Source organism: Calypte anna, chromosome 3 (assembly GCF_003957555.1).
Source record: "Calypte anna isolate BGI_N300 chromosome 3, bCalAnn1_v1.p, whole genome shotgun sequence".
Lineage (NCBI taxonomy): Eukaryota > Metazoa > Chordata > Aves > Apodiformes > Trochilidae > Calypte > Calypte anna.
The window spans coordinates 24,330,543-24,349,476 of record NC_044246.1 but is presented as its reverse complement, the minus strand read 5'-3'; the positions used below and the strand labels follow the sequence as shown (position 1 = coordinate 24,349,476).

The 18,934-nt window shown below is 37.1% G+C and overlaps 1 protein-coding gene across 1 annotated transcript in view; it reads left to right on the top strand.

The window, feature by feature from the left end:
• The window catches only part of USH2A (usherin), a 387,112-nt gene that overhangs the window by 96,458 nt on the left and 271,720 nt on the right, over positions 1-18,934 (top strand). Inside the window, exon 20 of the mRNA XM_008496570.2 lies at positions 8,650-8,880. Coding sequence (XP_008494792.2) covers positions 8,650-8,880 — 231 coding nt within the window. The remainder of the gene's footprint in view (positions 1-8,649; positions 8,881-18,934) is intronic.

Here is an 18,934-nt window from a genome sequence, read left to right as displayed (position 1 = left end):
TAGGAAACCTAACATCCATGAACTCAAATGGAATGTGAGCTGTTGGGATATTACCTGTAGTCTGTCCTCTGCTCTTTATCTACTTATTTATTTGCTTTTCCATTTGTTTCCAAGTGGAAGATACATGATTCTCCATATTGTCTTTGTGTTTCAGTGGGCAAAGTTTGTGCTGTTAGTATTGTCTCATGCTGAACTGCTGATTTCTAAATTTATTTTGTTACCTCATACCACCAGCTCTTAAAGTTTCAAGCAAGACATCCACTCTCCCCTATCTGTATGAGTATGACTATCACATACCATGCAAGGAAAAATGTTCCAATCTGTGTTGATAATCATGGAAACAAATATTGCCCAAACAGCACACCTTATGACTACAAATGATACAACTTTGCATTTAAACACTTAATAAAAGATTCAGAAACAATAACTTAGTTATGCTTGACAAGCTTGTTTTTGGCCATCTCCTCCCTGGTTTTGTTAACACTTAGAGCCCTATCACATTAGAGAAGACAGGAGAAAAAAAAATAGGGTATCAGACATCTCCCTATTTTTTAGCTATTTACATAGTAGCCTTTTCCATCTTGCTGATTTAAGCCTAGAAAGGAACAAATCAGTCCTGTATGGGATTCCTTTACAAAAAATGTTAAAGAAGTGTCCTTATTTTTGACAAATTAAAAAGTAAACCACTTAAATTTTGCACACAATTTTATCTTCTACCATTAATATTTTTCATTTACAGAGAAAAGTCCTTAATAATCTCCATCCAGCTTTGGTTTTGTGTGCATATTTTATTTTGTGAAGCTCTGTGAAACTGTTTCCAAAGAAAATTGAAAAGAGCCAATACTTGGGTGATGACGTTTAGAGCAAAGTGGGTTCAAACTTGGAACAAAGTTAGGGGAAACCAGCCCCCGTCATTTGTAAAAATAGGTGATCAAGACATAGTCTATTAACATCTTTTTGTGTCGTCGGACGGTGCAAAATGAAATTAAAATTGCCTTTTAGGACTGTTGAGGAATTCTGTTTCGTGAAGGAATGTCTCCCTGGCACGGAGACAGCCTCTCTGGCTGGATGCCAATCCCCCTCCATGCCCTGGCAAAGGGAGCTTTTCAGAGGAAGTCTCGACTGAAATGTGCTCCAGCATTATGGTCCCCTTGCATCGTAACACAATCCAGGAGCTTTGAATTGTGTTCCAAGTGGGGCTAGAGGTTATACTAAATTAGACTAATTCTCCTCCTCTGATCCTGAGGAGGATAATGTAAAATGATCTCTACTCCTTCCATGTGTGGAGTATACTGATTTATCATATGGTGCATTTAAATGAACAGTACCTTGATGATTCTGATTTTGGCATGTCCAACAGATCTATATTAAAAAGGAGCTTGCTTTTGGAATTTCCACTGCCTTCTAAAATTTGCCACTAGAAGTCTCACATGACTTTTAAGTTTTGTTTATATCCCTTAGCTTAATTCAAAGATTAACATTAAAAAAAAATCTTTTTCAAAATTTAACATTCTTTTTCTCTGGCAACATGTTTTTCTTACATGGCAAAACACAGCAAATAAAAACAAGGGCAGGAAAAAAAATATTTAGAAAGAAATGTGAGATGTTTTGAGACAGAATTTAAAAGACAAATAGAAGAGACTTCTGCACTGCGGGTCAGAATTCAGGTGTATGACCTGGGGGAGCAGAAGCATCAGAAACCATCTGCCAATCTGTCAGTGAGAAGTCTTCTGGAATGTAGCTTAATATTGGTTAAAATAATCCAGAAGCAAACACAAAAAGCAGATTCCTTCTAACCTGATTTGATATAGGCATCTGTACCTGGGTTATCTCATGAGTATCTGTGGAGAAGAGTAAAAGAAAACTTAGATCCAGCCCTATACCCTTGTGTTTGTCAGGGTGGCAAAAAATATCTCTTCTTCAACAATATGTACACCCACAATATTTGTAAACGGCAATAAAAGAAGACCATTGAGCCAGAATGTGAGGCAAGAGAGGGAGGAAGCAAACAAATTAGAATTAATAACAATTTAATTTCTTTGTAAAAAAGTTGAGTAGAAGCTGACACAAATGCACGTGACACCAGGAATAATGGATATGACAAATAACAAAAGTTGCCCAGGTATACCTGATGCATGACCAACTCTGAGAACTGTAAAGGGAGTTGGAAGATCAATGTTACATGGTAATGCAGTATTGGGATGAAATATCAAAATAAGCATGTCAAGGTAATGGAAAAAGAGAAATAACCCATGTCTTTTACTCAAAGAAATAGAACCTCAGTATGGTAAGTTTGGCTACAAATACACAGTTGGCTTTTAAAGACTCAATTTAAAAAAATGTTGCATACTTTTAAAATCACTAGTTTCAAGTCAGACTAAGGATGCATATTCCACAATCCATGTAGTATGTTAATTACTCTTTATGCACGGCACTATTGTGCAAATACTATGGAAAGCCTTGGCTGATAGTTGAGGAAAGCTTGTTTTGAATACTCTGGTCGAAACTTTGAAATCTGATTTGAATTTTGCTTTTGCCTTTGCTATTCCAAGATCACCAACTGGAACTGTAAGTACCTAACTGAAAGCAGTACTACACACTAATTGTACATTTTTCATTTCAAAACTGAAACTCATATTTTACCTTATCCTTTTCTCCAAGTTCTGCTAAACTCAAATTCATTTTTGAGACTGCCATTCAGCCAAGCTTTTTAAAATTTCTTTTCCAAAGCACTTTTTTGCTCTGGTTCCATCTCAGGTAGGATTCTGACTTGTTAGCTTGGGATCTAAAGGACTGTACTAGCTGCTGACAGTGAAAGACCTGGTCCCTTTTTTGGACAATACGTTTGCATAAAATTATTAAGTACTTCTATTATTTCTTGCAGCATCTACCAAGACAAATCACGCATGTTTTCCAGATTTGTTAGTCAGATAGTGAAGCATTTTTTCCCTCAGCAATTTCTGATGTTTCAATGGGATGTAATTAGCCATGTGAGTGCTTGCACGAGTAGAATTGCTTAGCCACCCCCCCTCAAATCAGGTAGTCAAAGAGTTCCCTAAACAATCTATACAGCTATGTTGCATTAAATATTGTGTGACTGAACTTATTTCTTGTAATTAAATTTCTTTCCTTTGCCCTTCTTAATTTTATCTAAACTTCATTTAAAAAGCATTTTTTTAAGAGACACCAAAGTATGTCTTTGTGATTACTGTCATTTAACCCAGCACATTGTGTTCAGGATCCTTTGCTTTTGATGGCAATTACAGGGTTCAGAAGCTAATTTGTAGAAGATATTCTTCCAGCACAAGCTGCATCTGTCTTCTTGGCAGACTTCTCAAGCACTTGTATTGGTAGCTTTGGAGCTGCCTCTGGGTTTGCTGGGCTATTGATGGTGATAGGCTTTCTGGGCTGTCTTATACTCCTCGATGTCATTTTCTTTTTGATTACCCTTTTAATCTGGGTAATTTGTCCATCTTTTCGATTCATTAATATGGTCCGGTGCAAGCACTTTTCAAAAGCCTCAACTCATTTGTTGTGTCAGTACAGACACATAGACTGTGCCTGCCATAGACTTATTTTCTAAAAAATCCTATGCCTCAATTTTAAAATCACAAATATCCATTAAACAGGTGGTAAGTAATGTATCTTTTCCTGTGGTAAAGAAGAGAAATACAAGGGCCATTTGCTGCTGGCCTGAAAACACAGATTGCTTTGCATGCATGTACATAAGTCTTTTCATTGTGAATAGGACCCAAAGTGATTAAACAAGCACTCTTAATATGTTAATTTATAATTTTAATTACAACAATCTTGTATATATAGTCATTAGTGAATACTAATATAAATATTTTTCTACCTTTTTATTCATAATGCATAAACCAATCATCCAGTTACTTCTCGGCAGTTGCCTGTTTCCGTTTCATAATACAATCTTTGTTCTTAGTTATGAATGCATTTTGTTCATTCCTGTCTTGAATAATCCCTCATTAAGCTAGTCACTTTCAGCTCCATGCTAAAAAGGAAAAATTATCATGCAAATGTGGCATGCCATATTAAAAAGCGCATTACCAAACACTTTTGTTGCTGTCCTTCAATTAGTTTCCCTTCTTTGAATTTAATTTCATTTGTTGTTAAACTACTGACTTGATGTATGGACTCATGAATTTGAGGCTGCTGCCAAGAATGTAGCAGGAAAAAAAAATCAAAGCCTCTTCAGAAAACTGCAGAGGCAAAGCTGAAATGAATTTGCTTCACCTTTGACAAGAACACTTGAGCAGCACTGGAATCCTCTGATGATTCAGCTTGGCTAATTATCCAATTATTTATTTCAAGAATAAAGACACTGTTTTACAGTTAGAAAAGTGTAAAGTAATCTGAGAAATTTCATAATGACAGATGACTTAAGTAACTTCTAAGACTAATAGTATCTACTCAAACTTGTCTTGCTGAGTATTCAAGCTGTAGCTGAACTGCTTTTTGAGTTTCAGGACATTATAAGGGACTCAAAATTTATTTGTTTCTTCTCTATGAACCATGCAGTATACCTGTGAAAACAGCTCAGTTTGTTCTTTTTGCTCCGTGTCAAATTCAGGAGGTTTTAAAGCTATGTTTAAGTTGCATTCCTCTAGATTAAAAGCTTTTGGCTAAAAGCAATACTTTTTAATTGCCTAATGATATAAGTCAGTTCTTAGGAAAGAATCGTGCATTTAGGAGTTCATTTGCAATATAACTGAAAAATTCATTGCATGGCAGTAAAACAATTTACTGTTAATTACAAGGAGAAGAATTTGCTGTACCATGCTCACAGATTGCCATGAATCATGCAGCACTCCTAGAGATTTATAACAGATGTGTAAGTGGGATGAATTAGCAGGGTTTAATAACAGAGACACAAATCATGCAGACTTCAAGGAGCTTTAATTGATATACTAGAATGTGACGGGCATGAATCACTCAGCCATTCAACAGCACTGTAACATATGGTCAGCTCAATATGCTGCATCTTAAATCGGTTGGTGAGTTGTTGGTTGTCCCATATGGTGGAAGCAATATATTTTTCATGATTTTTAAAAAATCCTGTGTATTACAGTTATTTTTAAAGAAATATGATTGTAGCATACCTGTGTTATTAAATTTTCTTTTAATGTCCATGATGGGTGGTTTTTATTTTTAGGGTAAGAATCCAAAATGAACACTAAAGTATCTCCTAAAAACCCAAAATACTGTCAGAAGTATTATTTCTTGACTCATTTTCTGCTGAAGTGGCTGATACTGTTGGGAAGCACAGAGAAAGCTAAGGTCACAGCAGAAATACTATGGCAATCTCAGGGTCCCCTGGACTAAAACCTACTAGGTAAACTCCAATATGAAAAATAATATATTTTCTTTAAGGTTTTGTCCTCAATTTGGTTTTTTTTAATTTGTGTGTGCTGTTTGAATTCAAGTGAGCAATAAATTAAAATTAATTTTTGTTACAGTGTACTTTTGTAACTTCCTGAGCTGTTCAGAATGGATAACTGGAGGCTTCTGTGAAAGGGTACACAAATATCTACCTATAGTATGCTGAGCCACAGTTATTCAAATATATGTAAGCCTGATAAATTTATCCACAGTGTAAATATGTCATACCTGGGACAAGAATCTGGCAGAGTATGGAAAAGCTTTAGCAGTCATATTAGTAAACCTGACAGACTTGAGAAAGGAGTATTGTATCCTTAGAACCATGGCTGCCAGAATTTAATGTCAACAATTAAAATTTATTTTGATCCTTACCTAGTGTTTATTACTGTTTATATACACAACAGACCTTACTAATACAGAGATGCACTATTAGATGGAATTACCATCTGTTCAGAGTGAAATGCTGGCATCTGTTTTCGAGTCTAAAACTAAAATGATATTATTTCAAACAAAACAAAATTAACTGCTCTTTACTTACCAACTTCATTTTTGTGTACATGTGTGTTCATACACACATGGGAAAGGCTTATTGGTAATGACCTGTGTGGCAACATCTATATTTAGATATATGACTTCAGCATAGGCTATATGGACCATCTGTCTTTAGTGGTCCTTTTTGTGCCCTCTGCTACACAATGGCATACAGCAATCATGGGCTTTTAAATACTGTTTTAGCTTTCTAATATCTTAAATATGTATTATATAGCAAGATATTAAAACTGCATAATTCAAATACACAAAATGTGACTCTGAATCCACTAAAATGTAGTATGCTCATTATTTTGACAGATGTGTCTTAACAGAACGTGACTAAAAAAAAATTAAATAGGAAAAATTGTAGTTGATTCATCTTTCAGAAATAGCTACAGGTACCACAGTGACACCTTTAGGAAAATCTATACTGTATCTTTTAGTCTTGAATATTTTTAATTTCAGTATTTAGTAACCTCTTTGGCTAGTGCTACAGATTTATTTTCAGACCTGTCTGTTCCTGTACAGAGTTTGGTTTTCTGTTTTTTGTTTTGTTTGCTTTTTAGAAAATCTTATGTAACCTATAACGTACAGTCTCCCACTGTGCTGATGCACAAGAATTCTCAAGCATCAACAAGGCTGTAGTTTAATTACCAATGTTATAGCAGGGATGATACTTTCTGAAAGGGTAGGCTTCTCTTCCATATATCACAAAATAATAAATTTTGTCATGCTAGTGTTTAATGCATATACACAGTGCATTAACTGTAACTGTAGTACATTTATTTGTGCTAGAGGAGACTTGAAAATGATTAAAAAATCAATACTTCCCTGTCAGAGAAACAAGTGTTACGATGCATTTAAGTAGTTAATTGCGTAAGCCCCATAAAAGCTTCAGGTTTGGGTATCAGAAATGCCATAATTACGGTCCACGTAACTGCCGTTTATTAATACCAAACTTTAAAGAAAGATAGAGTTATTGTCATGGGTGTTAGTTAGCTGCATGTGTTTTAGAGATAATGAATTTCAGCGTTTCTGTTTTACCATCAATAAGCTGAACTGGAGGGCTCAGTCTCATATGATCACATTTAAAATGCTGACGTACACTAGTTCCCTCCAAAGGTGAAGTTTTGATTGTTAAGCCATGTTTTCTATTTAAACTTGTGCATTAATACCACAATTCATTAGTGCTGTCCCCTACTTATGCAGGAAAGCTTATGACCTCACGCTGCATTACTTCAGTTTTGTCATTGTAAATTTCTACCATAGCGTGCGATACTAATTAGATTGTGAAGTCATAAATGATGCCTAAGCAGGAATTTACAGCACATAGTGTCATTGGCAGCTTCCCAGTTCCCTCACTTCATGCTCTCTCCAAGAAGAATATTTATCAAGTTAGAGTGGAGCAAAGAAAAAGAAAGAAAGTAGCAACATGCTACAGGCAAATGGGAAAAATGAAAAATATGTTAATGAACTTGGAAATGAGCGAATGTTTAAAAGGATGTTATTAATTCATTCTAAATGAAGCAATCTCTCCTTCTCTAAAGAACTCACACTATGTACAATGCTGTGCTGTGAAGTAATATGTCAGATTTCAAAGGCCCATATTTTAATTCAGGTTTTATTGTTCTTGAAAGGCGTTTATTGCTCTTTACTATGTCATTATGGGAACAAGTAATTTTTACAAGTTGTCATTGTATTTCACTTGTAGGGTACAAATGAAGTTTCTGGAATTAAATCCTTTTCCTTATCAAGGAAAGAAGGTTCTATAGGTAGTAAAGTGTTCTTGTACTTTTCTCAATGATGGTTTTTTTTTTGTTTCAGTGATGGTCCCTTTTTTCCTACCTGTATGCCATTATCCAGACAGGTCATGCTGCCCTCCAGAGTCTTACTGTACAGTATTAAAAAAAAAAAAAAAAAAGAAATAAAGTTTTTCATAACTCAGATATGGAATGATGAACACTATCAGAATGTTAAAAAGAATATGAATATTTGTTTTAATATCATAAGGATCATTGTAATAATATAAACTATCCTATGATGATAGCTTCATGGAAACAATCTTGTATGGAGTCTTACTGTGCATCAGTATTGGTGGAAAAAAGTTAGAGGGGTTCATTTTCTTGAACTGAATAATTATCTAAACATATGCAAATGTCTTGTGTGTGCACCACGAGGAAAACAAAATAGTGGGCCTTCAGTATTGTGAACAGATAGCTGGTCTGTTCCTGTGGATGAAGATCAGGGATGCAAGAATCATATTGTCATGTCCCATGCTGCTGAGATGTATCAAGAGTTAATAAACTGTTCATGTTACCCTTTGGTCTTTCACTCAAATCCAATGTGGAAAGTCACACAGTGAGCATGGCACAAGCAGCTAACCAAGGAAGGCATATAGATATACTTCTATGAAAGTAAGATTCCTAAAGATTATGCAAAAAAAAAGTTTTGTACCTAATACTAGAGTCATTTGTCCAAAGCTGGAGTAAACAAACAAGGTGTTTTTTGTGCAACTGAAACTACCTTCCTATAAAGGTTAAGAATGATTTTTGTTTGTTTGTTTTGATTAAGCTTCTATGGATACCTGTGTTTGTTCTTAAGATGATCAGAACCTGAAGCAGGATGTTTTTCAAAATTGTTATGTGCAATAAATAATATCCCAGGTATGATAGGCAATGATAACTAATTTTTTTATTTTTTTTTTTTTTTAATACACAGCTCCAAGAAAGCTTAGTGCCCCTCATTTTGAAGTAATAAACAGCACAACAGTAAAGATAAATTGGAATGAACCTGAAGAACTTAATGGACCTTCTCCCATCTACCAGGTGGAAAGGCTGGACTCATCTTTAGCTACATTCACTACAGAAGTAATGAAAGGGATCCGTTTCCCAGGAAATGGGTATTACAGATTTGCTAGTTCTACTCTCCCCACCAACACTTACTTTACAGGTAAATGAGTTTAAATGGCATACAATATGTGCCAATTGCACTCTGCTTTTGTTTAACCATTTGTTATTGTCTTCTATATAATTTTCATGGTAAAATCTGTAATTTTAAATTTACCAGCATAATGTTATTGTTAGCAATGTATGGGCTATTTCTATTCTTACATAAAACATTTGTGGAGAGCATTACTTGGCACATGGAATTTGTACTCCTATGCCTTGATTATAGATATATATGTGATGGTGAATGTTGCTGCATATTTGGCTCATCTCATTGTGATAAATATAAGATGAATTTTATTTATTCTCCTAAGATAAAGAAATTTTGAGAAATTTGTTGTGAGTACAAAGACATAATTTCTTTGCTAATTTTTTGAGGATTCCTGAGCTTGCATGGCCACTGAATCAGCATTTTCTTCTTTGTTCAGAGCATTTTTGTTGTTGTTGTGTTTATTTTGTCAAGGAAAGAAAATAGGCTGCTAATCTGACAGAAGTCTGCTTTTTCTGGACCTCTGGGTATTATCTCCTCATTTGATTAGTCACTTCTGTTGGAACTGGGCATTTTTCTGATCAAAGCAGACCAATTATTTTATGTTCTATCATTCTCATAATCTGCTGATGTCTTCTTGGATACAAAATGAATCTAGATACCAGTGAGAGTAAGCATTAGGTGGCATGATATGAAGGCCACACCAGAGTGATATGACTTAACCTGGAACTGAGCCTTGTTTGTTATGACAGATAAGGGCTGCACAAAGGACATGTCATTGTTGTCACCCAAAAGAATGCCAAAGATTTGAAGAGAACCAAGTAGCTGATACCTCTTCTGCACAGTATGTGTATGCAAGTATGTGTATGTGTGCAAATTCAGGTTTTGTATTAAAAAAAAAAATCACCACCTTGTATCTCTGTGATCACCCAGTGAATCTGATATTAAAAAAAAAAAAAGTTGAAGATCTTAATTTTTTCTTGCTAGGTGCTTACTTGACTGATAGTCAAATAATAATAACAAGTGATAATATGTTAGTTAAATATTGACACCATGTTGACTTGCAAAACCTGTCTCTGTGCGGGAATCTGCAGGAACAGCTGTTGGGCTCCTTTCCTCATCCAAATAGCTTGATGGTTTTTCTGACATTAGAGTTTGCTCCCTTTACTGTACATTTAGTAAAAAAATCTTTGTTGTGTTTCTTCTGCTGTCACTTGTGATGATCTAAACCCCAAAGTAACTGCGAGCTATGTTTTTTCTCACTGGACCTCCAGTCAGCCCTATCACTGTGGTTTAGTTATAGAGTTTAATCAGACAGGTAAAGAATTTTCACTGAATTTCCTTCTTTGTAGAAATCTTTAAGTGTGTTGGGGAAAAGGGTTTTGTGGTCATTAGTCCTTCTTCCAAAACATGATGGAGGAAAAAGTAGAGCAAATGCAGGGGAGTTTAGAAAGAAAGACGCTTAAGGGAATGAAAAATACTCTTCACTTGTTTTGTTGTGAAGACCTCCTCTTATTGCCCATCTCTGAAGACTGCCTCTCTCTGAAGACAAGCAGTTGGCAATTGTGCTTTATAGATGGAACAGCTTTAGAGTGCTTGCAGAGGTGTACATTTTTGACATAATAGTGTGCCAGCTTGTATATGTCAGTCAGTAGACAGATACTTCTTAGTGTGTCTGGAATCTCCCGCTGCTAATCCAGAAAAAGATAAATAAGTTTATTCATTGCTAATAAATGCAGTTGTCCCCCGTCTGGTCTTGCACTCCAAGGTGCAAGTAACAGGGGCAGATGTATTATCTGGGAAATTTTCCAAATGCATCTTTACAAAAAAACCTAGGCAATAAACACTGGCTACACTAAGCAGCATCCTTCTGTTTGCAACAAAGCCTCCAGCTGCACAGGAAGATGTGCCCTGAGTACATTCTAGATGAGAGGAAGTCAGGTAAAGAAAAAAATGTTGCTGCCAGAACTGTCCATATGCAACTTCTCAGCTCTTCAAACTGCGAAGAAGAGTTTTAGACATCTGTAATATTATTTTCCAAAACGACACAAACTTGATTTTTAATGCTTATTTGCATCCCTTCAAGTTCATAGAATCATAGAATCATAGAATCATAGAATCATAGAATCCTAGGGGTTAGAAGGGACCTCGAAAGATCATCTAGTCCAACCCCCCCTGCCAGAGCAGGGCCACCTAGAGTACATCGTGCAGGAACGTGTCCAAGCGGGTTTTGAATGTCTCCAGTGAAGGAGACTCCACGACCCCCCTGGGCAGCCTGTTCCAGGGCTCTGTCACCCTTACAGTAAAAAAATTTTTTCGAATATTCAACTTGAACCTCCTGTGCTCCAATTTACACCCATTACCCCTTGTCCTATCACTGGTCACTACTGAGAAAAGCCTAACTCCATCTCCCTGACACTCACTCCTTACATATTTGAAAACATTGGTGAGGTCACCCCTCAGTCTCCTTTTCTCCAAACTAAAGAGACCCAGCTCCCTCAGCCTTTCCTCATAAGGGAGATGTTCCACTCCCTTAATCATCTTAGTAGCTCTGCGCTGGACTCTTTCAAGCACTTCCCTGTCCTTCTTGAACTGAGGGGCCCAGAACTGGACACAATACTCCAGGTGCGGCCTCACCAATGCAGAATAGAGGGGGAGGAGAACCTCTCTTGACCTACTAACCACACCCTTTCTAATGCACCCCAGGATGCCATTGGCCTTCTTGGCCACAAGGGCACATTGCTGGCTCATGGTCATCCTCTTGTCTACCAGGACCCCCAGGTCTCTTTCACCTACACTGCTCTCCAGCAGGTCAGCCCCCAACCTATACTGGGACATTGTGTTGTTCTTCCCCAAATGCAAAACTCTACACTTCCCCTTGTTGAACTTCATCATGTTTCTCTCTGCCCAGCTCTCCAGCCTGTCTAAGTCTCTCTGAATGGCAGCACGGCCTTCCGGTGTGTCAGCCACTCCTCCCAGCTTAGTGTCATCAGCAAACTTGTTGAGGGTACACTGCAGCGCTACAGGCTGGGGACAGAGTGGCTGGAGAGCAGCCAGGCAGAAAAGGACCTGGGAGTCTGGATCGACAAGAAGCTGAACATGAGCCAGCAGTGTGCCCAGGTGGCCAAGAAAGCCAATGGCATCCTGGCCTGTATCCGGAACAGCGTCGCCAGCAGGTCCAAGGAAGTGATTCTGCCCCTGTACTCAGCCCTCGTGAGGCCACACCTGGAGTACTGTGTCCAGTTCTGGGCCCCCCAGTTCAGGAAGGATATCGAGGTCCTGGAGCAGGTCCAAAGGAGGGCAACCAGGCTGGTGAAGGGACTCGAGCACAGACCCTACGAGGAGAGGCTGAGAGAACTGGGGTTGTTCAGCCTAAAGAAGAGGCGGCTCAGGGGAGACCTCATCGCTCTCTACAACTACCTGAAAGGAGGGTGTAGCCAGGTGGGGGTTGGGCTCTTTTACCAAACGACTTTCAACAAGACAAGAGGGCATGGACTTAAGTTGTGCCAGGGGAAGTTTAGGTTAGATATTAGAAAGAATTTCTTTACGGAAAGAGTGATCCGTCATTGGAATGGGCTGCCCACTGAAGTGGTGGATTCTCCGTCCCTGGAGATATTTAAAAAAAGACTGGATGTGGCACTCAGTGCCATGGTCTAGCAACCGCAACGGTGGTTCAAGGGTTGGACTCGATGATCTCTGAGGTCCCTTCCAACCCAGCCAATTCTGTGATTCTATGATTCTATACCCTCATCCAAGTCGTTGATGAAGATATTGAACACCGGTCCCAGCACCGACCCCTGAGGGACTCCACTAGTCACACACCTCCAACCAGATTCTGCCCCATTGACTACAACTCTCTGACTCCTTCCTTTCAACCAGTTCCTGATCCAAAGTTCTTAGATACAATAGCATTCATTATATCTATTAAAATACCATCAGACAACGGAACTGCTTATGTTCTTGCTTTAGCTAAGGAACTCATCCATCTCCCATTCCTCTGAAGATTGGGGTATTCAGGTGTTTTATTTTCATATCTTCCCCAGGAGACTGCAAAGTGCTGTCAGTCTGATTGAATAGATGAAGAGCTGAAGTTCGCATTCTATTTAATGCAGACATTTATACTTCGAAAATCCTCTATAAATGGCTAGAAGGTTTTACAAATGAATTATTTCATGTAGTTTGCTTTATTGGTGCAGCTTATGTGAGGTAGCTGTTGGTCTGGTGTCAGAATGCAGCAGGAGCACTGCTCTTTGGTCTTTCTGGTCCTCTAGTAATCAAGAGAGGTACTGTACACAGTATGTAGACAGGCAAGCTTGGAGTTCAAAGAACTGTCTGAATATTTTTAAAATTTAAATTATACTTGTATTATCTCTTTGGTGACTGAATTTAATGACTAGGTCCGAAAAAAGGATGAAGGTAATGAGCATGATGTCGTGTTAACCTGTCTTTCACTACTAATGACTGGGTGAGAATAGTTTGCTCTGCAGGGAACCTGGAGTCTTTATGTAATTTCTATCAGAGGTATACCAAGGCTTACAAGTAAGATCCTTTGAGATCATTAACTAAAATCCACGGAAAAGCATGTTGAACTACTGGAGTGTGTGTGTGTGACTATCAAAAACAAGGCAATTGATACATTTATAAAAGTTTTTCCTTGTTTTCTTGTTGCTTGTTGGTAGAAGAATAAGACATGAGGTCGTAATCTGAAGCTAATTAAACTTGACATTTTTCTTTGAATACATGAATCCTTGAGAATGCATGTACACCCTGTTGGGCATATTGGTGGATACCATGTCTTCTGATAGAAACAATACCACTGTTTATATTTCGTAGAAAATCCTGTCAAAAAGCTGTGCAGTAGTTTTTTTGTGTAGAGCAAGTATGCTGAATTAAGCTCCTAAGGACACATAAAGGGAAGTTCAGTTTTCAGGTGTTATTGAGCAAAATAGATGCCAGATTACTGAGTTCTTTCAAAAAGAAACTTCTGGCTCCAAAGAGCACCTGGTCAAAAATTGAACCCTGAGTGCTCTGAGGTACAATGACATCTGAGCTAGTTAGTGGCTTAAGGACTGCAGTTTAGTTGTTTAAAGTACAGTCATGGATTACACAAATCAGATTTTGAATTTTTCCTCTGATTGATCTATTACCAGACAGAAAGTCTGGCAGAGCTGATGGGATAGGGCCTACTGTAACTTGAAAGGATAGAAGTTGCAATCTGTTGACACCTGAATGAACAAGGAAGCTCCTTGACTCTGTGCTATGGAGATATAGTGGGATCCTGTGAAGAGAAATTGAGTGTATCTGTAGAGGTATGTAAGAACTGCTCACTGTATGTAATTCAATTGCTACAAAAGAAAGAAAATGCAAAGAAGCAAGCAAGGTGGTTACATGGAAGGTTTCATTCCTTCTGACATTGCAAAATAAGACTACTTTTCAAATATTCTTAGAAAATTTCCTTCAAAAGAAATTAGTCACTATGAGGGTAGTGAGACACTGGGACAGGCTGCCCAGGGAAGCTGTGCATGTCCCTCCCTGGAAGAGTTCAAGGCCAGTTTGGATAGGGCCTTGAGCAACCTGGTCTATTGGGAGGCATCCCTGTCCATGGCATGAGAGTTGGAACTAGATGATTTTTAAGGTCCTTTCCAACCTAAACCACTGTATGATTGTCTTAAATGGAACATTGAATATAAACTGAAAGTTCAGTGGCATTGTAGTGGGTTTTGTAAATGACATGTATATTCTCTCTATGAAATGGAACAAAACAAATCCTTCAAGAATGCTTTATGCATTGTTTACAATACAATTTGAGCTTGATGCTGGGAGTTATAATCAAACATCCATGTGAGAAGAGAGGCATTTACTTATTTAGTGATAAAATAATTCTTTTTTTCAGATGGATGAAAGATTCTTTGGGATATTTTAAAAATAGCTGAATTAACTATTACTGTTTTAATGTGATTCCTCTTGGATTCTACTATCTTAAAAGAAAATTATTAATGTAAATATTGATTAGAATGCAGTCCTCTGAAGAATCCTTGGTGTTTGGCTTTGCTTTATACCCAAGTTTTCTGAAATAGGAAAACACTTAAAAAGAAGTGAGTCTTGCCTGGAATATTACTCTTTGCCAACCTCTGTATCATGTGAATTCAGCTTGGTAATAATTAGGAAAAAACTGTATGAGTTAACGTGTTCATATAGTCAGTATTACAACTACAGCTTTTTTTCAATGATATTTTTAGTATTGTGAAGTGGTCTTAAAAACACAAATTAAGAAAAAAATCTATGCTATTTTTTTTGAATGCCAAACTCTGACTCATAAACACACACATTTCTGAGAGTGGAAAACCTTTCCAGTAATGAAGTTTCCTAACAAGCTTGTAATGGAACACTGCACAAGAGTTGTTTGCATTTGCTCTGAGCAGAAATGCTGAGAAAGGAAGTGGTCATTTGGTGTTGGATCTCCCCTTAGCTCTTCATCACAGTGAACTAGCACACAGAGCCAAATAAACAGACCTTTTCCAGCATCCCAACAGAAATGTCTGGAATGCATTACAATTGAATATCAAGAAAATTAACATTATTGTAGGTCTGAAAGTGTAAGAGGAAAGGTTGAACAAAATGGTGTAGTTTAGAAAAATGAAGACTAAAAGAAGACACGATAATGGTGTTAAAATATATAAAATTTGTGTTTTAAAAGAATGAGCTTTTCTCCATATCTGCAGCAATGCACTCATCATAAGCTTAAAATATAGCAAAGTAGATTGTGTTCTCACAATATTTTTTTTCTATAAGATTCAGGCTTGTTGAGCAAAGGAATACATTGCTGTGTCTCCAACACTGCCGATTTGAAAGAAAAGTTGATTGAGCATTAGTCAGGAATAACCTAGGTATAATTGATTCTGCTTTGGAGTAAGTGCATTGATTTTGTGACCTCTAAGAATTTTTTCCAAATATATATCCTCTTAGAAACTCCAATTAACCCAATGAAACTAGGAAAGATGTATATTTCACCAAATGGCTTTTAGAAGGAAATAGCTGCCTTTCAGGGGGAGCACTTTGCACAGAGTTGATTTTGACAATTACCTATAAAGAGGGAAGGTTGCATGAGTTAGGCAAGTTTCTCTTATATTTTATTTTTTCTCCTCTAGATGGTTTCCACTTTTTATGATTACTGATGAGGTTTGGGATGGTTAGGAAGGAGCTGTAACCACTAAATCAGAATAATATAATAATTCAGATTGGACTCATACTGAGTCAAGATAGACCTTTCCAGCCTTAGAAGTCTTTTAATTTTTATGCCAACTTCTTACATTTACTCCTCTTGTCTTCACAAAACAATGATTTGAACTCACATCTTAATCTTCTGTGAAAGAAAAGATAGAGATCTCTTTCACTGTCAAGAGGCTGTCTCCAGTAAGAAGGGGAACTATCCTTTTTTTTTTTTTTTTTTTAAGAACTGTTTGTACAGACATTTTAGTTAAAATTTTGACCTAGTGCTTAAAATGAATTCATAGCTTCATCTTGAAAACCACATTTCTCTCTTTCTTCCTTTTGAATCCCAAGAAGCCTAAAGATAGGGAGAGAGAGGAGCTGCATATAAAGGAAAAGGAGTGATCCAGCACAACAAAGTGAACTGTACTCCTTTGTGAACAAAACAACTTAAAACATTTTCGAACATGCACAACAGGGACTTAGGCAGCAAATAAGCCAAGCTGATGGTGACCTTGCCAATGTTACAGGGGTAATATTTTCCCCTAAGATGAACTGGTTTTGTTAGGCAAAGACATACTTTCTATCTTTCTATCAGTATCTAGTATCTGCTTTTTTCCATCTTTGCAGTAAAGATTTATTGTAGCTGCTACAGGAAAGGAAGAAAAAATGTTCTCCCCTTCTGTACTGTTTCTCATATTTACCTCTTGCACTTTAACAGATCACTATGCAGTACAGGCCTTGGCATGCAATTGCAATTTTTTTTTTTTTTTTTTTTTTTGCATCTTCTTGGCTTCAGAGCCAAAGTATATTTTTTGCTAGCATTGTGTGACATTCTGCACTGCATGGTTAAAAGCAATTTTTTCTGCTTGTCCATAGAAACTGTTAGAGCATGTAGTAGTCCCACTGCGGAAATTGCAAAAGCAGTAGCTTTCCAGTGGTAATATCAGGCTGCTAGTGGAAAAGCCCTTTCCCAGTCTAGGTGGTAGTTTAAGCTTTCTGCTTGTGCAACACCAGTTTCAGAATTGGGTCTTTTGATTATCATGAATATACCACATTAACTGTGCTCTGTAAAGCAGCAGTTTTTCCTCTTTTGTCACACTCTCGTTATACTTCTGTTAATTTTGTGCAGACATGGCTCACTATTTTGAAATGCATTGAATATTCTCTGTAGGTGAAAACCCTACGAATTAGCACAGGAATAAGATTTCAATCAATTATTTCAAAGCACACATATTAGTTGAAGGCAATAAAAGTAGTTACTTTCTACCAAGTTTGTATTTTTTCTCTACTAATCTAAGAGTAACCACTTATGAACCAAGGTATTTTAGAAAATATTTAATTCCACCAGTAAAGCATATCTCTGTATATGGTGTTTCTTTTTTCTTGCTTGTCTCCAAAGATAATGCTGATGGAATTTGATGTAGGAACTCTGTGTAAGAGTTTACACAAAAAATTCTTATTGAATTTAATGAAAATTACTATGGAAAAGTTTTGTTTGTTTGTTTTAGTATCTAGTCTGTCTTTGTTCAATAAGAATGGAGTTCTCATGTATTAGTTCAGCTCGCTGAAGACACCAAAGGTGGGGTTATATTCTGTGTTTACAAGGGCAAAGGAAGGGAGAAGAAAGTTCAAGGATACTTTGTGCTATCTTTATCTTTTCTGTGTGCAACAAAGGTGGTGGGTACCCTCATATATTTCTGTGCAAATGAACAGGTATAGGAGTGCTGTGTTTTGCTTCGGGCAGGACATCTTCTGGGATTCCTTTTGTGTCTGTGTGCAGCTATGAAAAAGTGTGAGATGGAGGGGCTTGTTGAGATGGACATTTAGGGAAATAAAAGTTGCTGAAAATTAAGAACATAAAGTAAAAAATTGAAAGTAGAAACTGCACAAATGCATGAAGTTTTAATAAAATAAATAACTATCTAAAATAAAAGGAGGCAACGCAAGTGCCAAATATCTCTTGGAATTTGTGTATATGAGAGATCCATGTCCTGTGTATGCAGTGGGGACTTCTTGCATTTAATGACAGCTATATAGTTTAATCAGGGACTGGAATGACACAGGTCAAAGAAAGAACTTGAAGCAGGTTTGAGCACAGATAGCTGTAGTTCAGAGGCTATTCATCTTTTAGAGTGAATGTATGAATATTTCTGGAAATTCTCAGACTCAAATATGTGATGGCACAGATACAGTTGGAAAAAAGCAGTCTATTTCCAATGCTTTTTGTCTGCTAGTGCAATAGTGGGCCTTCTGTATTTCAGTATATTTTAAAATTTTTGTTGGATTCTTATGCGCTGGTATAATTGAATTAGTAGCCCAAAGTAGTTTTAAAGAGCAGGATCTGATAAGAAGTAATAATAGAGAGTGGGAATATTCCTGTAACCTTGACATTAATAAATGTCAAATTTCTGATGTATTTTATTTCTAAATTCTTATGTTTTTGAGTTTGTGCTACAACCAGAAGGCAATAACAATGATACTTGATAAAGATATTCACCTAGACTAATCATGCTGAATCCTGTTATTGTAATTTTAGCAGTGCAGTTATATTGCAGCTATTGGGTAGTCCAAGGCAGGATGTCAGAAATTTTTAATGCAATTTTGTTATAGAATCATAGAATCATAGAATTGGCTGGGTTGGAAGGGACCTCAGAGATCATCGAGTCCAACCCTTGAACAACTGTTGCAGTTGCTAGACCATGGCACTGAGTGCCACATCCAGTCTCTTTTTAAATATCTCCAGGGACGGAGAATCCACTACTTCCCTGTTGATGCTGCTTCTCCACAAAGTTTTTAAACTCCTAATGATAAATAAATCTTGTCCATTTTTCCCCTCACCCTTTAAAGTGCCATTACA